General features: G+C 41.8%; 1 protein-coding gene and 1 non-coding gene across 7 annotated transcripts; both read right to left on the bottom strand.

Annotated features, from left to right (window-relative positions):
* Nucleotides 1-690: 690 nt before the first annotated feature.
* LOC129009329 (centrosomal protein 20) lies at nucleotides 691-23,511 on the bottom strand. 6 transcript variants are annotated; one of them, XM_054442074.2, is made up of 6 exons: nucleotides 22,961-23,074; nucleotides 22,354-22,461; nucleotides 18,399-18,596; nucleotides 14,933-15,017; nucleotides 8,595-8,731; nucleotides 691-2,484 (listed from the first exon to the last, which is right to left on the bottom strand). In XM_054442074.2, exons 1-6 carry the CDS (start codon nucleotides 22,986-22,988, stop codon nucleotides 2,408-2,410), a joined length of 633 nt encoding a protein of 210 aa, XP_054298049.1. In that variant the 5' UTR covers nucleotides 22,989-23,074; the 3' UTR covers nucleotides 691-2,407. The 6 variants fall into 6 exon arrangements, 5 of the variants coding, with proteins under 5 accessions (XP_054298049.1, XP_054298052.1, XP_054298053.1 ...); XR_008492749.2 differs by lacking the exon at nucleotides 691-2,484 and adding an exon at nucleotides 13,874-14,047 and having other exon boundaries at nucleotides 22,961-23,078; XM_054442077.2 differs by lacking the exon at nucleotides 22,354-22,461 and having other exon boundaries at nucleotides 22,961-23,511.
* On the bottom strand, nucleotides 12,299-12,402 carry LOC129011006 (U6 spliceosomal RNA). Its single transcript, XR_008493152.1, has one exon. It is a non-coding gene; the product is annotated as a U6 spliceosomal RNA (small nuclear RNA).
* Nucleotides 23,512-23,518: the final 7 nt, after the last annotated feature.

The raw sequence follows: 23,518 nt of genomic DNA, 5'->3' as shown, positions 1-23,518 counted from the left end.
TTATTTTAATAAGATTCCTGAACACCATACAATCCTCAAATCGTGGTTGTTACCAAAAAAATCAAGTACCAAGTGGCTGGGAAGCATTGTCCCAAATGCCTTTAAAGGCATATTCTCACAAATGTTCATCTTTCACGTACACTTGGCTTTAAAAGAACACATCAAATTTTACATAATCATAAAGGTATGTGAGTGATACACAAATGCGTTCTTGCACATCATTATAAGGCTATTAGTTTGTTCTAAGCAAGCATATATGCTAAGCTTAAATTTATCTTCTTCAAAAGCCACCTCTGCTCCTGCTATGAGGTTTTAGATCACCCAAGTTGTACATTTCCTAAATCCCTCTTCAGTTCCCATTCCCATCCTGTTTTTGTGCAAATCCAAGTTTTCTCCTAAAACTTCTCTAGCATCTCTAGAAGATAACTTCTCCCGACAATTCCAAGAAATCCACGAGTAAGGTACTTAACATAACACATTCATGAGAAGGGTTGGCTTGTCCTCTGTGCTTTTCCTTCCTTCCTATAAACATGTGCAGATGGCAGGAAAGTCCCCCCGCCTCCACCCCTCAACAGCGAAGCTTCTGAAGATCCCGACGGAAGGCCTGGCAGTCATCTCCAATCATTCTTCTGTTTTTGATGTGTGGCTTTTAATGAGAGAACAGTGATATGAACACCCTCTGCACCAAAGTGACTTGCTTATTTTTTTTATTAAATGATACACTGAAAGTATAAAAAGTTGCCTCAGTACAAACAAATTACAGAATAATGTACACAAAAGTGCTATGGACTACATGTGACAATTCTGTTTAACTTCCATCTTGATGATTTTATATCAGTATCCAAAATTATATACTCCAGCATTTTTTCCGAATATAGTCTTACATGATTGCAATTCCTGAGGTAAACTAAGTGTCCACTGCCAACATCCTTGGACAAAAACCAAGTCCCCCGGGAGAATTCAGATATTTATATTCACACATACAATACAATGGAATTCATCATTGTAATCAGATATTACAGATTTAAAAATGGAAAATGGACTCTTGCAATACTTCTGCATCCATATATAATTTTACCAGCAGGGACTCTCGAAATATTGTGTAAGTGTAGTTTAAATGCATTTCATTAATAAGTTTCTGCGTTTAGATAAAAATTCCTGGCTAATCTGTAAGAAGTGAACACTGACTAGCATCGCCAAATAGAAAATCAAAAGTTTCAACAATTTGCAAAGCAGCACAGAATTGACGCCCTGAAGAAGATGCCAATTTTGCTAACTACAGCTCTTACCACTCTTCTCCATGGAAGACCTTTAAGCTAAATGTTGTCAGTGTTTAGGTGTGCAGGCAAAATTTAATTCTGAATATACCATCGAACTTTTGCCAATCAGGAGCTGTCTACCATCACAGTCAGTTGTTTTCAATGAAATGAGCCTGTGGACACTACATTAAAAATACTTCTTTAATAAATATCAAAGTAGCGTATTAGAGATAGCACATACTATTTTTCTATCCCAAGAATAAAAATTGATATTTGATAAGAGTTTAGGAGCCCAAACAAGTAGGGGGCTGGCCCTCTTCTGGCTCATCTGTGATTGCACAACCGAGGGCCACACAGAGATTAAACAATGCCATCTTTGAAAAATCACTTTCTGGTATTTCTCCCAAAGCCTGTCTCTTCATGCTTACTTCACATTCTTTATCTAATAAAATAAACTCTTTATTTTATTTACAGAAAAATTATTACAGCAAATTTACTTCCCCTCTACCTTTTAATTAAATCTTCCAGTAAGCCAAAGTCTAAGGAAAGAAAAAGTACATTGTTGCCTATTGAAAAGGTAATACAAAGCCCTTTCATTTCCTTACAAACTTTAAGGGCCTTTACAATACTTCCTAAATGGCTGGGCTCAGTGGCTCACACCTGTAATCCCAGCACTTTGGGAGGCTGAGGCATGCAGATCACCTGAGGTTAGGAGTTCAAGACCAGCCTGGCCAGCATGATGAAACCTCATCTCTACTAAAAATACAAAAACTAGTCTGGTGTGGTGGCACAGGCCTGTTGTCCCAGCTACTTGGGAGGCTGAGGCAGGAGAATCACTTGAATCTGGGAGGTGGAGATTGCAGTGAGCCGAGATCGTGCCACTGCACTCCAGCCTGGGTGACAGAGCAAGACTCTGTCTCAAAAAAACAAAAAATACTTCCTAAAAACAATACTTTTTTTTTTCAAGTCAAATCCAATAAGCTAGATGACAGAGTTAGCGTTTATTCACAAATGTAGTTAAACATGAGGGGTATTTTGTAGAAACTCAAATTTCTACATACATTAGTGGTGCATTTTGGTAACACTGGGACAATAAAGAAGTTATTTAATAATACAATTTTAAGACAAAAGATACCCCAAACAAAGCATTATCTGTTGACTGCCTGAGAAACATGAAGCTCTTCAATGTTAGTACTTTTCTGCTCCTCCTTTCTTAGGTGCTCATCTGAAATGCATAGAAACCAATGTTAATACTTATCCCAAGTCAAAACATGCAGATAGGTAGACACAGCTACAAATATTTTAGGATGTTACATATTTAATATTCTATGAGTACTTTAGATGCTTTAGGACAATGAAAACAACTCATTATTTTTTAAACACTATTGAAGAAATCAGAGGCCAGGCATGGTGGCTCATGCCTGTAATCCCAGTACTTTGGGAGGCCGAGGTGGGCGGATCACCTGAGGTCAAGAGTTATAGACTAGTCTGGCCAACATGGTGAAACCCTGTCTCTCCTAAAAATACAAAAATTAGCCGGGCGTGGTGGCAGGTGCCTGTAATCCCAGCTACTCAGGAGGCTGAGGCAGGAGAATCGCTTGAACCCAGGAGGCAGAAGTTGCAGTGAGCCAAGATCATGCCATTGCACTCCAGCCTGGGCGACAAGAGTGAAACTCGGTCTCAAAAAAAAAAAAAAAAAGAAAGAAATCAGAAATGTCTGGCATTAGGGACTCTAATTATTCAAAAGAGTTTCTTGACTTTTTTTTTGAATAGCGTACAACCCACAGTAAACCCATGCATAAGTAGTTACAAACCTCTCTCTTACATGTAAGGAATGAAATTTGCAAGAAAGGACAAGGTGTTCAATCAGCATTTTGAGGGTTGCCAAAGCTCTTTAATTACAACACAATGAAAAGCACTTCAAATAGGATCACCTGAGGTCAGGAGTTAAAGACCCTGTCTCTACTAAAAATATAAAAATTAGCCAGGCGTGGTGGCAGGCACCTACAATCCCAGCTACTCAGGAGGCTGAGGCAGGAGAATCGTTTGAACCTAGGAAGTGGAGGTTGCAGTGAGCCGAGATCGTGCCACTGCACTCCAGCCTGGGCGACAGAGCAAGACTCCATCTCGAGAAGAAAAAAAAAAAAAAAAAAAGAACCTAGAGACTAAAAAAAGAACCTAGAGACTTAATATCCTAATGCAACAAAAATGTAATGCAAAAACTAGATTCTTGAGAATATATGAACCCCAAACACTTCCTACAACTGACAAAACATCTTTCTTGCAACAATTTTGATAATAGGAAAAAATATATACATAAATTTAGATAAGCTGCTAGAAAATGCAATTTTATCACTGGATTTTCTAATTCTACAATGTCATTATACACAGGCTTTATTAGTTCTCAGCTGCTTATTCTCAGTGCCAATACTACTTTAAGGGTCTGGAAAACAGATGGAAATCTCTCTCCCTTTATTTTAGGTAACTTTGCTGGACAGAAAAAAATTTAACAATTTCCTCAGAAGGCAACAATTTCAGGTCTTCTAGAAAAGTGTTACAAGAAATGAAGTCTATTATGCTTGATAGATGTGCAATAAAGTTAAGCTGATGATTGTCACCATTATAAAAATCTGGTCTTTCATTCACAATAAAAATCTTCACCAGGAATGTAGTCCCAGCTGTAGTCCCAGCTACTTGGGAGGCTGAGGTGGGAGGATCACCTGGGCCTGTGAGGTCAAGGCTGCAGAGAGCCATGATTGTGTCACTGCACTCCAGCCTGGGTGACAGAGTGAGACCTTCTCTTAAAAACAAACAAACAAAAAAGATTAAAAAATGTGTGTGTGTATATATATATATATATATATATATATATATATATATATATAATTGAATAGCAAAAACTACTTTGCCTTCAAGATTACAAGCACTAACAGCAGCAGTACAAATGCACTGGCTGTCATTTCAAAGGTGAGTGTGCCTACATAAACCCTCTTCATTTTTTTTCAGCACTGAAAACTTGGATGAGAGAAGCACTTTTTCATCTTGGCATGCTTTGGACTTACTTCTTTCTTTCCTTTTTTTCTTTTTTGAGACGGAGTCTCGCTCTGTCACCCAGGCTCGAGTGTAGTGGCGCAATCTCGGCTCACTGCAACCTCCGCCTCCTGGGTTCAAGTGATTTTCCTGCCTCGGCCTCCCGAGTAGCTGGGACTACAGGTGCACACCACCACACCCAGCTAATTTTTGTATTTTTAGTAGAGACGGGGTTTCACCGTGTTGGCTAGGCTGGTCTCGAACTCCTGACCTCAGGTGATCTGCCCACCTCGGCCTCCCAAGGTGCTGGGATTACAGGGGTGAGCTGCCGTGGCCCGGCCTGAACTTGTTTTCAAATAAAAGCCAATTTAGTTTCAGGGTTTGATATTTCTGTTGAATGAGCTTCTGTGGAGACAAGGTGCTGTGATGTAGAGAATAAGGATTTTAGTATCTTCACAACCTTTTCAATGCTGTCAAATAAGAGTTATGGAGACAATGAGCTAGAGTTGACGAAGTAAATGGAAAGCTTAAGTGTGTTACTGAAACATGACGCAATTCTGGCTGACAACTTTCAAGGCACTACACAAAGAGTTTGTGTCAAGAAAATTTTTGATGACCAAGAAAATAATTTGCAAAATCACTGTTCTTCCCCGATTCATTCAGCAGTCATCCTCATTTCTGAGATGTCTACAGAGCTTTCCACAGAACAGGCACCCAAGGTGGCTTTACTGACTTGAACTCGATTCTGATGTTCCTGGCAATTTAGTGGTGCAGGGGTCATGTGTCTAGGTGTCTCTTTCCCTCCCTCTCTCCATAAATACCTTTCTCTCTATGCTGTATGCGTAATCTACCGCTTTCATCTCAGAAGAACAGAAATTGGTTAGGAAATAGTGTTCCTTATAACTTTCTTACTAGTCATGAGCCGTGAGTATTAACAAGGCTGATTATGAAACTTACAAACCAGAAAGTTATTTCTCAAGCGGTTATTTTTCTTTATGGGACTGATAGTATCAATGACTTGGGGTTGCTGTGTTAAGAAGTGTTAAGGTGTACAATATCCACTGGTGACAACTGAACTCAGAAACCCATATTGTCATATATTCTTGGTAAGTGTATAGACTGATAAAGCCTTTTTGGAGGGGAATTAGACAATATCTACTATATTTTTAAATATGCATATCCTTTGAACCAACAACTCTACTTTAGGCATCCACACAAGAGAAACGTGTAGACAAAGATACAATGTTACATCACAATACTGTAATGTGTGGACAATACTTAAAAGTGTGGACAAAGATACAATGTTACATTACAATACTGTAATGTGTGGATAATACATAAACGTGTGGACAAAGATACCATGTTACATCACAATACTGTAATGTGTGGACAATACTTAAATGTGTGGACAAAGATACAATGTTACATCACAATACTGTAAAAGCAAAATATTTAAAACTACATAAGAGTGATTATAAGGTGGGAGACTAGCCTGGGCAACATGACAAGACCCTGACTGCAAAAAATTAAAAAATAAGCAAGGTGCGGTGGTGTACCCCTATAGTCCCGGCTACTTGGGATGCTGATGTGGAAAGACTGACCCCAGGAGTTTGAGGCTACAGTGAGCTATGATTGTGCCACTGCACTCCAACCTGGATGACAGAGTAAGACCTCATCTCTAAAATTAAAAAAAGGATGATTATAATAATAATCTGGAATATGAAACAAAGTTAAAAATGAGATCTACACGTATCAACAAGTGAAAAAAAGCAAACTGCAGGATAACGTGCACCATAACAATGCATATATATTTAAATACACAGAAATGAGTCCCAAAGGGGCTGGGCATGGCCAGATGCAGTGGCTCACGCCTGTAATCCCAGCACTTTGGGAGGCCAAGGCGGGCGGATTGCCTGAGGTCATGAGTTGGAGACCAGCCTGGCCAACACAGTGAAACCTCATCTCCACTAAAAATACAAAAATTAGGCAGGTGTGGTAGCACATGCCTGCAGTCCCAGCTACTTGGGAGGCAGGAGAATCGCTTGAACCTGGGAGGTGGAGGTTGCAGTGAGGTGAGATCGTGCCATTGCACTCCAGCCTGGGTGACAGAGTGACAGTCCATCTAAAATTTAAATAATAATAATACTAATAAAATAAATAAAATAAAATAGAAATGAGTCCCAAAGAATACCCTGCAAACTGCTAACAGGGATACCTTCTATGAACAGGGAGAAGAATTGAGGAGTTAGGGAGAGGCAAGAAGGAACAAAGGAAAGTTAAAGGGAACTTTTTACTATTTAAAAAATTTAGAGATTTACTCATGTACCTGCACAATTAATGTTTTATTTTGCTCGTTAAGTACTTGCCAATTAGTAGGCAGTAATGTCAGTTCCTTACCAATCCCTAAAAAGAGAATTTGGAAAACTTCTCCATAATCTATATATGGAAAGGTATACAGGAATAGCAATCAAATGTGCTGATTCTGCTACTAATTATCTGCTACAGGCCTCAGATGACTTACTTAACCTCTTAGTATTGGAACCTTCTTAAAGTTTTCTCAACTATAAAATAAGTAGGTGGGAATGACTTCTTTTCCAACGTTCCATCCAGTTCAGCATTCTAACATATATAAAAAGATATCTCCTAGTACAGTCAGAAACCACCTCCAAAAGAGGTTATCCTGATTCACTGTTTACTTTTAGACCTCAAGAGACACCAAGCATCTAACATGGTCACTACTGGTCACAGCAGTTTAGGAAACTACAAAGGCAATCCACATTTTAGGCGTTTCCTAAAAGTTTGTGTCAACATTCAAGATTTACATTTGTTCTGATAATTGAAAGCCTAAACTCCATCTTTAACTGTCCTTAAAAATTGACCAGCTCTTGGCTGGGCACGGTGGCTCAAGCCTGTAATCCCAGCACTTTGGGAGGCCAAGGCGGGCAGATCACGAGGTCAGGAGATCAAGACCATCCTGGCTAACACAGGGAAACCCTGTCTCCACTAAAAATACAAAAAATTAGCCGAGTGTGGTGATGGGTGCCTGTAGTCCCAGCTACTTGGGAGGCTGAGGCAGGGGAATGGCATGAACCCAGGAGGCAGGGGAATGGCATGAACCCAGGGGGCAGAGCTTACAGTGAGATGAGATCACACCACTACACTCTAGCCTGGGCGACAGAGCGAGACTCTGTCTCAAAAAAAAAAAAAATTGATTAGCTCTCTACCACAACTGCAAACACTGAGCTATAACCCACTCAATTCAAATGGTGAAAATGGGATCCCATTGCTGGGATAATCAAAATAACTGAGGGCCAGGTACAGGCTCGTGCCTGTACCCCAACACTCTGAGAGGCTGAGGTGGGAAATCACTTAAGACCGAGTTCACGACCAGCCTAGTGAACATAGTGAGACTTCCACGTCCATAAAAATTAAAAAATTAGCTGGGTGTGGTGCCTGAAGTCCTAGCTACTTGGGAAGCTGAGGCAAGAAGGTGAGAGGATTGCTTGAGCCCGGCAGTTCAAGGTTATGGTGAGCTACGATAGCACCACTGCACTCTAGTCAGGCAACAGAGTGAGACCCTGTCTCAAAAAAATACATAAAAATTTGAAAGCTACTAAAAGCTCATTTAAAAAACAGGCAGTCTGAAAGAAATGTGTGCCATTCTCCTAAGAATCTGTAACTTGTAGGTAACTTCCACTCTAACATAAACAGTATCCTAAAAATGCAAATGACTTCTCTATCTGTATTTAGCAATCTTACCTTTTATTTTGCAGTCATGGAGAAGAAAAAAAAAATCACTTAATAAAAAGCTATTTATTCAGTATACCAAGGATCTAAGCTGCTCCAAATACTCATAATTTACATGAAAATCGGAGTTTTCAGTATTTTTTAATTTTACTTTTTAAAAATTTAATTAATATAATTTTTCAATTAAAAAAAATAGAGATGGGGTTTCACCATGTCACTTAGGCTAGTCTCAAACTCCTGGCCTCAAGCGATCCACCTGCCTCGGCCTCCCAAAGTGCTGGGATTACAGGCATGAGCCACTGTGCCTGGCCTGGAGTTTTAAATACTTCTATAAAGAAATTACATCTAAGAATTCTGCCCAGGTATGCCTCCCACCCTTCCCTGTCCAAGATTCTTTCCAAAAAGCTTCTGTTTCTTGGAGTAACACAGGCTAGCCACATTAGATACAAGCAGAATTAAACTCTGACTCCAAAGCTCAGTAGAGACTCCAAAAGAAAAATTTAGAGGAAGAAAATATATTTGCTGGCAGCTAAATGATGAATCTTGGAAAACTCATACCCATTGGCTTTCTTCTACTAGGTTGTCTGCCAAGACTTGGGTCTGAAGGCTGAAGTGAAGGCCCTTTCAGAAATGCATTCTGGATGCCATCCTTAGTTCCATGCAAGAAATGGGCTAAAATCCCATATAAAAGAGGTCTATAGCAGGAAGAAAACAAAACAAAACTGAAAGCTAATAAATCTGCATAAACGGGAAAAGCTTAAAACATTTATTCTTTAAAAGGTAACCTCTGACATCAAAAAGACCAAGTGATTCACTAGACTCTAAAAAGCTGCATGATTATCCAAACTGCAAATTGTTCCTACTTTTAAATTTAAGAGTACCACTTAATTTCACGACAATTTTAAAACCCAGAGAAAACGTGTTAACAATTTAAACCTCATCTACACTGAAATATCATTTCTATCAATCCACAGGAATTTATCTTTTAAACTCCAAAGTCCAGTAGAATATTTCCCAATACCTAAACCCATCTAATACACAACAGGTATTCAATAAACACCTCTTGATTAATAAGTCCTTGCCCTGAAACGGTCTTAGGTCCTGAGAGCCAGGTGACCTGAGTTCAAATCCTGGCTTTGCCATTTGCTAGCTGTGGGACTCTGTGTAAGATTCTTAACCTCTCCAGCCTCATAAATGTTTCTTCCTTTATAAATTAGGATAAGCACCATCCCTCCCTTATAGGGCTGTTATGCACTAAATGAGTTAATAAATGTCAAGTGTTTTTTTACTGTGCCTGGCACATATGAAATGGTATATAAATGTTAGCTCCTGTGTAGCTAACATTTATTTAGATTAATATTTATATTACCTAATATTTTAAAATCTTCTTTATAGTTTACACAACGCATACCTCTTCTCATCGGATCCTCATCGTGTAATGTCAAAATCATCAACCGCGATTTATAAAGGAGAAAACCACAGCCAGGAGATTTGCTAGAGATTCTCTCAGAAAGTAAACAAAGTTTACACTTGAACCCCAAATCTCATATTGTTTTCCTTACAGTGTGCTGCCTGGGGATTTATATTAGTACTCTTGTATAAAGGAAAGCTGCTCTGCTGACAATAAAGAGTGGCACAACGGAAACATTTTCCTTTGTTTCCAATCTCAAATTTGAAAACACAATTGAAAGGATTTAATCTTTATTTTTAATTTTTGTGGGTACATAGTAGGTGTATATATTTGTGGGGAGGATTTATTTTTTGAGATATGTATCTATTTACTAGCTGGTATAATGGTTTACAGTACGACACTTCCTTCCAAAGATGGAATCTCATTGCCCTCTCTTTGAGTGTGAGCTGAACTCACTTCTAACTGGCAGAAAGCTGACTTCAGAGGCCACGTGGTAATGGCCCTGTGCCTTCCTCCTTGCTTTCTTTCTTGGATTGCTGCCTTTGGGAGAAGTCAGATGCCTCAGGACACTTCAGCAGCCCTGGAAAGTTACATGCAGTAAGGAATTGAGGCCGCCTGTCAGTATCATTATGAGTTTGGAAGCAGATAGTTCAGCCACATTCAAGGCTTCTGACTACAACCCTGTCTGGCATCTTGACTCCAACCTCACGGGGGAGCCTGAGCTAGACTTACGTGACTAAGCCGATCCCAAATCCCCAAATATTCCACAAATAATCTATGTTGTTGTTTTAAGCTACCAAATTCTGGAATAATATCATACTAATTTTTCCATGCCGCAGGGAAACCAGGAAAGTAAGTTTCTTTATTTAATAAGATGCCACAACTCTTATGAAAGCGTCACCTAGTAATATAAAACAGGTCTCTTTGTTTACTTTACAGTAATCTTCCCCGAAGTGTTAACTGGTTCAAGATGATTTTTAAATGTTAAAAGTTTTATTTTTTAAATTAATATTCAATAAAATTTACTTGTGATTAAAATTTTGGGTTGGACATGGGGGCTCAGGCCTGTAATCCTGGGACTTTGGGGGGCCAGCCTGGCCTCAAGCAGGAGTTTGAGACAGCCTGAATATAGCGAGTCCCCTAGCTCTACAGCAATTTTATTTTAAATTAGCCACACAAGGTAATATGCACCTGTGGTCCCAGCTACTTGGGAGGCTGAGGTGAGAGGATCGCTTGAGTGCAGAAGGGAGAGGCAACTTGCAAATTCATGGATTAAGGTTTATTTTTTAAAATAAGTTTCAAAAAGATAATTTAAAGAAAAGTGCAGCCTCACAATAACTTGCCTGTAATTCTGAAATGCAAAGTTCTGAAAACTGGATTCTCTTCATATATCTGGCAAAAAATCATCAGATGGCAAGGGTTGACCTAACAAGGCTATTACAGACTTTATCTTACTTTGTGTGAAAATATTAATGTGCCAGGTGTGGTGGCTCAAGCCTGTAATCCCAGCACTTTGGGAGGCCAAGGCAGGAGGGGATCACCTGAGGTCGGGAGTTCAAGACCAGCCTGACCAATATGGAGAAACCCCGTATCTACTAAAAATACAAAATTAGCCGGGCGTGGTGGCATGCGCCCGTAATCCCAGCTACTCAGGAGGCTGAGGCAGGAGAGTCACTTGAACCCAGGAGGCGGAGGTTGCAGTGAGCTGAAATCATGACATTGCTCTCAAAAAAAAAAAAAAAAAAAAAAAAGAAAAGAAAATAGTAATGTGATTGTGGAACACTACTTTAGGACTCCCTGGCACATATATGTAGTATTTGGTATATGTACCATATTACCTTTTTTTTTTTTTTTTTTTTAAAGAATTGAAGTCCCAGGCCAGGCGCAATGGCTCACACCTGTAATCCCAGCACTTTGGGAGGCCGAGGCAGGAGAATCATGAGGTCAGGAGATCGAGACCATCCTGGCTAACACGGTGAAACCCCGTCTCTATTAAAAGCACAAAAAATTAGCCGGGTGTGGTGGCACGCGTCTGTAGTTGCAGCTACTTGGGAGGCTGAGGCAGGAGAATCGCTTGAACCTGGGAGGCGGCGGTTGCTGTGAGCCGAGATCACGCCACTGCACTCCAGCCTGGAGGACAAGAGCGAGACTCCGTCTCAAAAAAAAAAAAAAAAAAGAATTGAACTCTCGCTGTGTGGCCCACACTGGAGCGCAGCAGCAAGATCATGGCTCAATGCAGCCTCAATCTCCTGGATTTAAGCAATCTTCTTGCCTCACCCTCCTAAGTAGCTAGGACTACAGGCATGTCATTTTAAAACCTGAAAACATTTGGATTTTTAAACATATATCTGGCCTCTGGTTTTAGATGCAGCACTGTAGATCTGTAAGTAAATAATATGAGTAATATGTGACTATGGCAAACTTTGTGAATGTCAATCACTGAAGCGTGAGAAGCAAGGGCTTAAAGAAGTTACCTAACTTTTAAAAAATAAAGCTGTTTCAGCAACTTTTTTTTTTTTGCTTCTTCATCCTCTCTCAAACTTACTTCTTTTTTTTTTTGAAACGGAGTCTCACTCTGTCGCCCAGGATGAGTGCAGTGGCGCGATCTCGGCTCACTGCAAGCTCCACCTCCCGATTTGATGCCCATTCTCCTGCCTCGGCCTCCCAAGTAGCTGGGACTACAGGCACCTGCCACCTTGCCCGGCTAATTTTTTGTATATTTAGCAGAGACGGGGTTTCACCGTGTTAGCCATGATGGTCTCCATCTCCCGACCTCGTGATCCGCCCGCCTCAGCCTCCCAAAGTGCTGAGATTACAGGCGTGAGCCAATGCGCCCGGCCTTCTTTTTTAAAAAAATATGAAACGTTTCATGAATTTGCATGTCATCCCTTTGCCAGGGCCATGCTAATCTCGGTACCACTCCAATTTTAGTATATGTGCTGTTAAAGTGAGCACAAACTTCTTAATACTTTCATCTGAAGTAGGTATCTCAAAAGCTACCAAGAAGCCAGTAAGAGTATAATCATTGCTTACTTCCATCAACTGCTAAATGTAAAATGATGTCTTGTATTAAATGATGTAATACCTCACTGCTCATCCTAAGTCACGCTTAGATTCCTCCAATTATTTTTCCCACTGTTCTCAATTATACAATTGTTATACTTTTCAAAACACTTGTTACCAGGTGCAGTGGCTCATGCCTGTAATCCCAACACTTTGGAAGGCCAAGGCAGGTGGATAACTTGAGCCGAGGAATTGGAGACCAGCCTGGCTAACATGGTAAAACACCATTTCTACAAAAAATACAAAAATCAGCCAGGCATGATGGTGCATGCCAGCGCATGCCTGTAATTCCAGCTACATGGGAGGCTGAGGCGGGAGAATCGCTTGAGCCCAGGAGTTCGAGGCTGCAGTGAGCCATGATCAAGCCGCTGCACTCTAGAGATCTGGGCAACAGACTGAAACCCTGCCTTGAAAAAACAAAAAAACCTCACAGCACTTAGGGAGGTGGAGGTGGGCAGATCACTTGAGGCCAGGAGTTCGAGACCAGCCTGGCCAACATGGTGAAACCCCATCTCTGCAAAAAAATATGAAAAAAAATTAGCTGGGCATGATGGTGCACACCTGTAATCCCAGCTACTCAGGAGGCTGAGGCAGAATCACTTGAACCCAGGAGGAGATTGCGGTGAGCTGAGATGGGACCACCGCACTCCAGCATGGGTGACAGACTGAGACCCTATCTCACAAAAAGGAAAAAAGAAAAGAAAAAGAAACACGGGAAGATGAGGGGAAGAGAAAGAGGAAAATGTCATAAAGGAGTTACTATCTGAACAGGGCCAATAGAAAGGAAAGATGCTCCAATAGAAGTTAAGAGGGAGAAAGGTGATCTAGGGCTTCTAGAATAAGGGAATGGTTTACAAGGCAAAGAAGCATAAAGTTGCAAAGTGTCTTCTGGGCACAATCAGAAATCAGGTGTGAGCAGATACAACAACAGACAGGGGTAGAAAGATAGAGGCGTAAAGTGCTATGTTAAGCAATTGGGACTTCACTATACACACAGTGACAAAGGTAGTAGATGATCCTGGAACATTAATTTTACACAAGGATTTGTGGGAGAGTTAAATTTAACTGGAATGTCATTTAAAACATTTGTATGGTAAAGCAAACAACTTTCAGAACTTTTTTTTTTTTTTGAGACAGGGTCTAGTTCTGTCACCTAGGCTAGAGTGCAGTGGTGCGATCTTGGCTCACTGCAACCTCCGCTGCCCAGGTTAAAGCGATTCTCATGCCTGAGCCTCCCAAGTAGCTGGGACTATAGGCGCACGCCACCATGCCTGGCTAACCTTTTTGTATTTTTAGTAGAGATGGGGTTTCGCCATGTTGACCAGGCTGGTCTCGAACTCCTGACCTCAGGTGATCCACCTACCTCAGCCTCTGAAGTGCTGGGACTACAGGCATGAGCCACCGCGTCTGGCTAGAGATGGGGTTTCCCCATGTTGTCCAGGCTGGTCTTGAACTCCTGAGCTCCAGTGATCCATCCACTTCAGCCTTCCAAAGTGCTGGCATTACAGGCACGAGATACCTCACCTGGCCTTAAGAACTTTTAGGATGAGAAAACGTAAGGCTTCAAAGAAAGTTCTAGATTTAAAAAAAGGCTGCTTTAAGCTATGCTCTCAGGTCTCCTATGTACTTTTTTTTTTTTGGCCATACAGGGACTCTCCAGAAAAAGTTTAAGCAACACTGAAATAGAAAAAAAAACGAAGAAAACTAGAAAGTGGTCATCCTCCTTTTCAAGAGCACAGTTGGTGAGAGGAGATACACAGAGGGCAAAGGAGAGAGTAATAGTAATGAAAGCTGTGGGCCGATTCAGTAATCTTGGTAGAAAAAGGAATTCAAGCAGAAGCTTGGGGTTGGAAGTTCATAGATTTTTTGTTTTTGTTTTTGTTTTTAGGAGAGGAGAGATCTGAGTACATTCCTAAGTTGAAGTGAAGGAAGAGTTAAATATGAAGAAAACAACTGACAAGGCAAAGCCTCAGAGGCCAGGCACGGGGGGCTCACACCTGTAACCCTAGCACTTTGCCTAGAGGCCAAGGCAGGAAGATCACTTGAGGTCAGGAGTTCAAGACCAGCCTGGGCAACAAAGTGAGGCCTTGTCTCTACAAAAATAATTTGAAAATACAAATAAAAGTTGAAATTATAAATTAAAAAAAAAAAAGAACAAAGCCTTAGAAGGACAAAGGATCAAGAAGTCAAAAGGTGCTAACCCCAGAAAGAAGATGTTTAGTCACTCTGAAGCCATGAAATTTTAGCTTCAGCAAACACAGATCTTATCTGACTTATTCACTGCTGCACACCCTGGATTTAGTACAATGCTTGACACACACTACATCTGAATAAATACTTGAATTAAAACGAAGTAAAACCACCATGGTGCAATTATGATTCTAATGCAATATTTGGAAACTTCTTTAAAAAAAATTCTTACATCGTATTATCCTTTGATTCTTCAAATGCATTTAGTTCATGGACGAGAAACTGTCTGTCCAATGGAACTACAGGTTGACCAGATTCTGGGAGAAATAAATTCATGAGAACACTGAGTCTATTAAACTAAAAAGCAAATAAGATTTTGAAAAGAATCACATTTACCAGACATACACTTTTCAGATTTTGGAAGAATGATGACAACACATACCAAGACAGATCAAATTGCCTGTGATTTTATGACTTTCGAAATATTGCTTTTGTTAAATGCATGTCTTAATACAGTTTAACATAAATTCACATTTTAAATTCCCCAGGGTTTGGTTGGAAAAATACCGTTTCTATATCCAAATTATAATACTAAATTTTAGAAGTCTGTTTATCAATAACTTATTTTTGAAAAGAATATCCATTTGGTGACAATAATTATAAATAAAAATTAAAGTTAACCTGAAGTGTGGGGCAACTGGAACTTTCACACTTTGCTGGTGGGAAAGCACAATGGTACAGCCACTTTGGAAAACAGTTGAGCAGTTTTCTTACAAAGGTGAGAGTGCACTTAACCACACAACCCAGCAATCTCCCTCTTAGCTTTTTAACCAAGATGAATGAAAACTTATGTTCTCACAAAAACCTGTATGTAAATGTTTATGGCAGCTTGATTCCTAATTGCTAAAACTAGAAACACCTCAATGCCCATCAACTGGTCATAGATGAGCAAACTCAATAGAACAGTGTTCAAAGGAAAAACAAACATGGCTGAATCTTGAATGTATTATACTAAGTGAAAAGAGGCAGACTCAAAAGGCTACATCCTGTATGGTTCCATCTACAGCAGGGGTCCCCAACCCCTGGGCCACAGATTAGAAACTGGGCCACACAGCAGGAGGTGAGCAGTGGGCAAGCAAGTGAGCAAAGCTTGATCTGTGTTTACAGCTGCTGCCCATCACTAGCATCACTGCCTGAGCTCTGCCTCCTGTTGGCAGAATTAGATTCTCATAGAAGCGTGAACCCTATTGTGAACTGCACATGTGAGGGATCTGGGTTGTGCACTCCTTATGAGAATCTAATGCCTGATATCTCTCACGGCCTCCCATCACCCCCAGATGGGACCATCTAGTTGCAGGAAAACAGGCTCAGGGCTCCCACTGATTCTACATTATGGTGAGTTATATAATTATTTCATTATATATTACAACATAATCATAGAAATAAAATGCACAATAAATGTAGTATGCTTGAATCATCCCGAACCATCCTCCCAGGTCCACGGAAAAATTGTCTTCCATGAAACTGGTCCCTGGTGCCAAAAAGGCTGGTGATATCTTCATTGTAATCTGGTAGTAATTATACAACTGCAGGCATTTGACTAAAGCTATAGAACTGTACAGTTTAAAAGGTAAATTTTATTATATGTAAATTACATCCCAGTTTTTTTAAAAAAGCCAAAACATTTAATATGAAAACTTGACTACTGTCACTATATTTCATTCTAGTGAAGCCTAAGTCCCCTAACTGAAATTTTCATAGTTTCTTCTTTTCTGGGTGTAACTGGTATCATACAGCCATCTATAACAAACAAAGGAAAGTAGAGATGCTGATATCAAAGATCCTTAAACCATAAAAATCATAAGTCTATGTAGTTAAGATGTATGTTTAATATTAAATAAAGGATCTGTAATGAAAAATTCTAACTTCACAAAGAATTCATTCTCTCTTGCAAAATCTACTTCCTGGCCTTGTTAATTCGCTGAGGCTCATCTCTGAGGCATAAAGTAGTCAAAGCAGAGATGGAACCTGAAACGAGGGAACCCGATGACACACAGTCAGGGTGCCTCGGACCAACCCCCAGCTGCATCCCCCACCCCACCAAGTCCAGGGGTAACCAGGATTCTGACTTGTTTATATCCAGTCTCTCCTCACTTTTTTGAGAGAAGACGTTTAAAAAGTCAGCAGAAGATATTAAAAATATTCTCACCACTCAATAACTGTTACACTTGAAGAGAAAACTTATTTCTTAAGAAATAAAATTCGACAGATAAAGGGAATTTATCTTTAACTGCCCACCCCAACCCCCAATATCATTCTCTGCCTCCTATCACTAGGATGAGTTTGGAGTTTCCCGCTGATAGAGTCTGGATATTTGTCTCTGCCCAAATCTCATGTTGCAATGCACTCCCCAGTGTTGGAAGTGGGACCTAGCGGGAGTTGTTTGGGTCATGGGGGTGGATCCCTCATGGCTTGGTGCTGTCCTTACCACAGTGAGTGGGTTCTCATGAGATCTGGTCATTTATAAGTATGTGGCACTAACCTTCCTCACCCTTGGCCCCTGCTTTCACCATGTAACGTGCTTGCCGCAGTGAGTAAAACTCCCCGAGGCCTCCCAGAAGCTAAGCAGATGCCAGTGCCATGCTTGTACAGTCTACAGAACCATGAGCCAAGTAAACCTCTTTTCTTCAACCGGGCGCGGTGGCTCATGCCTGTAATCCCAACATTTTGGGAGTCCGAGGCGGGCGGATCATGAGGTCAGGAGATTGAGACCAGCCTGGCTAACACGGTGAAATCCCATCTCTACTAAAAACACAAAAAATTAGCCAGGCATGGTGCCACGTGCCTGTAGTCTTAGCTACTTGGGAGGCTGAGGCAGAAGACTCGCTTGAACCCAATGAGGCAGAGGTTGCAGTGAGCCAAGATCACCCCACCGCACTCCAGCCTGGGTGACTGACGCAGGAAGACTGCTTGAGCCCGGGAGGTCAAAGTTGCAATAAGCCATGATCGCACCACTGCAGTCCAGCCTGTGCAACAGAGCGAGATTCTGTCTCTGGAAAAAGAAAAAAGAGACAGGGTCTCTCTCTGTTGCCCAGACTAGAGTGCAGTGATGCGATCATGGCTCACTAAAGCCCAGAGCACGTGGGCTCACATGATCACCCCCTCCCGGACCTCCGCTCAGCCTCAGCTAGGACTACAGACATGTGCTACCATGCATGGCTAATTTAAAAAATTTTTTTCCAGAGATGGGGTCTCCCTGTGTTGCCCAGGCTGGTCTCGAACTCCTTGGCTCAAGTAATCTAGCCTCGGCCTCCCAAAGCACTGAGATTACATGTGTGAGCCACCCACCCAGCCTATTTTTTAACAAATAATATATTTAATCTGCATATATTTTCAAAGCTTAATACACAGGAAAAAACTGGTGGCAAATAGGACAAAATGTCAACAATTGTTTATTCTCAGTTACAGGAATTATAGATGATTTTTCCAAGTATATGCCTAGTTTAAGTGATTATTTAGTTATGTATTTTCCCTTGTGAGAATCTGTTTAAGCTACAGAAAGAACCCATGTGATTTTTGTGTCCCAGTCACCCAGATGGCACTGTTTGGTAAGAGAATTAGATTTCTAGGATAAACAGTTTCTGAGAATTGGGGAAAGGGAAGAAACAGAGTTTATGTGATAAACAATAACCACTTACCTGCTATGAGGACAGATGCTGTATACTTATATTTGTTGAATTCTAAATACTCTCGAATTAATTCATTAATTAGAAGGTTTTCATGAGACAATGACGGCCGGGGTTCATGGTCATCATCTAGGGCATTGAAAACTTCAGCTCGGATCCTTGCTTTTAAATGCCCTAATACCCCCTTTTTTTCCAAGGTGTCCTTTAAAACTGTTCGATATAAAATATTAAGGCTTCAGTTACAGAGTAAATTTGTCATTCTTAGGCATACTTTGAAAAGAAATGTTGAAAAGGTAAATGGTACAAAAGCAGCTCTCAATCTAAACATTGTGACAAATTATTAAACAATTACGCTAACTACTAACAGCCATGTTTATACTAAAAAATACAGTTCTCATGTTGCAGTGATTTAGTCTTAATGTATTTGAGCAAATTCAAGTTTATTCCTACATCATCAGCACTGTCAGGGGCTGTAGTCTAATAAATATTCTTTTTTTTTTTTTGAGACAGAGTCTCGCTCTTTCGCCCAGGCTGGAGTTCAGTGGCACGATCTCAGCTCACTGAAACCCTGCCTCCCAGGTTCAAGCAATTCTCCTGCCTCAGCCTCCCAGGTAGTTGGGACTACAGGCACATGCCACCATGCCCAACTAATTCTTTTTTGTATTTTTAGTAGAGACAGGGTTTCACCATGTTGGCCAGGATGGTCTCGATCTCCTGACCTCGTGATCCACCCACCTCAGCCTCCCAAAGTGCTGGGATTACAGGCGTGAGCCACCGTGCCCGGCCAATACATAATTCTTTAGTGAGGGGAAAAGGCGGGGGATAGAATTATAGTTGCTTACTGCGACCTGAAGTTAAGCCCCAGTATCTCATATATTTTCAAGAGTGTCTGCCACTGAACACAGGTTCTGCTTGTCACTAACAACCTCTGGTCTAGAAAGATGATTAAAGAAAACAACTACATTCCATAAAAGAAGTCTGTTGGGTTACTGTGTAAAAACCTTTGATGGCAGGGCATGGTGGCTCATGCCTGTAACTCAGCACTTTGGGAGGCTGAGGCGGGCAGATCACGAGATCAGGAGATCAAGATCATCCTGGCTAACAAGGTGAAATCCCCGTCTCTACTAAAAACACAAAAAATTAGCCAGGTGTGGTGGCACGTGCCTGTAGTCCCAGCAACTTGGGAGGCTGAGGCAGAAGAATTGCTTGAACCTGGGAGGCAGAGGTTGTAGTGAGCAGAGATGGTGCCACTGCACTCTAGCCTGGGCAAAACAGTGAGACTCTGTCTAAAACAACCAACCAACCAACCAACCAACCAACCAACCAAAAAAAACACAAACATTTGATAATCCAGAACCCTTTAGGGAGTGAAAAGGTGTTTTGGGTTTTCGTTGTTGTTATTTTGAAACAATCTTGCTCTGTTGCCAGGTTGAAGTGCAGTGGCACGATCTCGGCTCGCTGCAATCTCCAGGCTCCCTGGTTCAAGCGATTCTCCTGCCTCAGCCTCCCGAATAGCTGGGATTACAGGTGTGCGACACCACAACCGGCTAATTTTTGTATTTTTAGTAGAGACAGGGTTTCACTATGTTGGCCAGGATGGTCTCCATCTCCTAACCTTGTGATCCACCCGCCTCAGCCTCCCAAAGTACTGGGATTACAGGCATGAGCCACTGCGCCCTCTGGCCTCGTTGTTTTAAAGACAACTATGAGTTAATTCCTTACAACAGTAGGATTCTGAAATTTTAAGCCTAGTTAGAAATCTACCACATGACTGTATCAATGCCATCTTAAGGAGTGAGGGATGCATATGCAGAATGTAAATCTAACTTATTGATTAGCCAGAGTCACCATGACAAAGCAGTTATGATCATGGGATTTGGCTGTACATATTTAGTATAGATAATGGGGATCTTAGGACTGAATTGGCACCATCCCTTGTAGTGATCTGGAACTTTCTATTTTCAAACAGTTCCTACTGGCTAAATGACAACTTCAGAGAATGAACACATCTCATCCACAGAGTCAAGAACATAGCAAGAGCTCAGTAGGTGTCACCTAGGAGGATTATAATACATTGCTGTATACTACTGGGAAATCAACGTAGTTTAAGAGTGTTCTGCACCCTGCCAAAGGCACCAAGTAAGCACACCGCAATAACAAAAATCCATAAAGACAGCCCAGGAGCTTTTCCAAGTCAGTATGGACATAAGATCTAAGCTTCAATAAATAACATCAACAACAACCCTGGATCATATGACTAAACGGATAGAATCTTCACTGACTTTTGACCTTTCTTTCCCCTCATTTTTAAAGCATCCCTTCAACCTTCTTGCAGATAGGTTAAGTACAGTTATCACCTGATCAGAGTTTGTAACAGGCCCATAAAAGGAAGGTACAGCCTTATTGTACTCTTAGAATCATAACTGAACCCCTATTCTCTAATTCCATCTTTGGAAATTAGATGGAGAGATTTTGTCACTGGCAAGGATCCTGTCCCAATTACTCTGTACTGCACACAGGACAGCCTCAGGCTGGACAGAGAAATGAGAATTAGTGACAGTGTAATGAGGAAAGCTAGCATGTCTCATCGGCACCCCAGTGGTGGATTACCAACCCATGCCTCAGTTGCCTTCTCTAAAATAATGAGCTCTACGTCTCAGAGACAGAACCAAGTAAGGAGGAAAAATATGATCGTGCTTAAAAAAGGTGAAGCCCATAAAATGTAAGGTAACTGGCTGGCAAACAAGTTTTCACCGGGTTTCTTTTGGAGGTCCATAGCATTTTACCTTTCCCTCTATTATGCTTAGAACACTGGGCCATCAAAACCTCTTCGGAAAGGTCTTAACCTTGCTTACATTTCAAGAGTACCTTTTTTATTTTATTTTATTTTTTAATTTGTATTTTTTTTGAGACAAGGTCTCATTTTGTTGCCCAGGCTGGAGTGCAGTGGTACCACTGTAGCTCATTGTCACCTCTATCTCCTGGGCTCAAGCGATCTTCCTGTTTCAGCCTGTGGGGTAGCTGGAACTACAGGCACAGGCCACTATGCCCGGCTCTTTTTTTTTTTTTTTAAATAAACATGGAGTCTCACTATGTTGGCCAGGCTGGTCTTAAACTCCTGGGCTCAAGCGATCCTCCCAAAGTGTTAGGTTTACAGGCATGAGCCACTGTGCTTGGCCCATTCCAACTGTACCTTTAAATCCTCTGAAAATGTATGCAATATTACATGTGATGTGTATTTCCCTGGGAACAGGATCTGTAGATTCATGTGAAGTCTGTTCTTGTGGACAGATGCATGCCTGTTCTGTTTTATAATTGTTCACCAGCCCTGTGCCCCAAATACACACTTTTATACAAGTCTCCTTTCTAAACTCTCTAAGAATTACTAGTTTAAACCCTGGGTTCCCCACAAACTGGAACTGGTTTTATTTATTGGACAGCAATATTGCTCAGTGATTAAGACCCGGCGTTCCAGTGCATCACAACTAGGTTCCCACGCTGTGTCTCTTTCTAGTGAAATCACTTTGGGCTATTTCACTTCTCAGTACCTCAGTTTCCCAATCTATGAAATGGGCATAGGGTTGTTATAATCAGGTAACACACAGGCTGAGTAGTGCCTGACACATGAGGCTCAATGATAACTATTATTACTATTATTTGTCTGGACATTTGCTTCAAAGTAAACAGTGTACAAACGTCATTAATGACTCACACATAACTAGCTTAGAGTATCTTTTCCTGAAAAGACAGGAGAATGGCCAGGCCAGCAAACTTTTTGCCTCTAGTTTCTTCCGATGAAAAAGGGGCCAGGCGCTCACGCCTGTAATCCCAGCACTTTGAGGGGCCAAGGCGGGAGGATAGCTTGAGACCAGGAGTTCGACATCAGCCTGGGCAATACAGCAAGACCCCGTGTCTACAAAAAATAGAAAAATTAGCCGGGCGTGGTGAAGAGCTCCTGTATTCCCACCTGCTCTGGAAGCTGAGCTGGGAGGATCGCTGGAGTCCCGGAGTTCGAAGCTGCAGTGAGCTGTGATCGCGCTACTGCACTCCAGCCTGGGCGACAAAGAGATTCTCTCTTTAAAAAAAAAAAAAAAAAAAAAGCAGGGAGGAGACGGCTACTTAACAGGTTGTTGTAAGGATCCAACAAGACAACCAAGCAAATTGTTTAGGGCAGTGTCTAACCCAACAGGGGTTGTGGGAATTGTAGTCATCAGCCCTGAGTGCCAAGCCTGGTCCAAGTCCTCCAGCCCCCAGCAGGGTCCAAGAACATGCGCCAGGGGCCCAAGATGCAGGCCTGTAGGCCTCTTAAGATGCTTGAAGATTATGTAACTCCTCCTTTAGCTCCAAACTGGCTTAAAACTCGCCAGTGGGCAACATCTTCCCCCATAAGAGCTCCCCGCGAACCAGCCGAGACAGCAGCCAGACGCTCCCCGCAGGCCCTCACGCTGAAGAATGACGCCTGTAAAAGCCAACCCATGTGTTCCGCGCGCTCTCCTCCCGTCCCATCCTCCCATCCTTTCCACAAGATGAAGGCCCGACGCTTCCCATGTGGAGGCCTCCCTGCTCGCACTCACCAGCCTTCAACTCCGCCACAGTCGCCATTTTTCAACGGCCGCCTGGGGCGCGCCTCGGCCCTGTGCACGCGCAGCTCCGCTCCACTCACCCTGCGGCGTGGTCTGTAGCCAATACGCGCACAGCTCTCGCCCCGCCTACTTCCGCCCCTCTCAGTTTACGCGCTCTGCGGTTGAGTGGGTGGTGAATGTCGACCAGAGACTCCACCAATCACCGAACGCTCTCGGAGGGCCCAGTTGAGTGAGACGGGAGTGGGGGCGGGGACTGAGGCAGTTGATAGCCCTGTGGGTGCTGCTGGCACCTTAGTGCTTAACTTTAGCCGGCTGAGTTTTTCATTGTCTCTGCAGCCTCAAGTACCAACTGCTAATAGTTACCACCTATTAACCCTATGGTTCTCAAACTTGAGCATGAATCCTCATCACTTCTATGACTTGTTTAAACAGATTGCTTGCTAGTCCTCCCCATAGAGTTTTTGATTCTGTAAATCTGGGGTGAGGCCCTAGAATTTGCTTTTCTATCGTGTTCCCAGGCGGTACTGGTGCTGCTGGGCGGTCTGGAGA

This window comes from Pongo pygmaeus, chromosome 10, assembly GCF_028885625.2.
Source record: "Pongo pygmaeus isolate AG05252 chromosome 10, NHGRI_mPonPyg2-v2.0_pri, whole genome shotgun sequence".
Lineage (NCBI taxonomy): Eukaryota > Metazoa > Chordata > Mammalia > Primates > Hominidae > Pongo > Pongo pygmaeus.
The sequence above is the reverse complement of the archived record's forward strand: the minus strand, read 5'-3'. Positions and strand labels throughout refer to the sequence as shown.

Excerpts from the sequence above, each read along its gene's own strand:
- LOC129009329 (XM_054442074.2), bottom strand. The coding sequence starts at position 22,988 with ATGGCGACTGTGGCGGAGTTGAAGGCTG. Across the intron at positions 15,018-18,398 it reads AGCATCTGTCCTCATAGCAG|AATCTGGTCAACCTGTAGTT; the intron begins GTAAGTGGTTAT and ends TATTTCTCCCAG. Across the intron at positions 8,732-14,932 it reads GAATCAAAGGATAATACGAT|ACCTCTTTTATATGGGATTT; the intron begins GTAAGAATTTTT and ends TTCCTGCTATAG.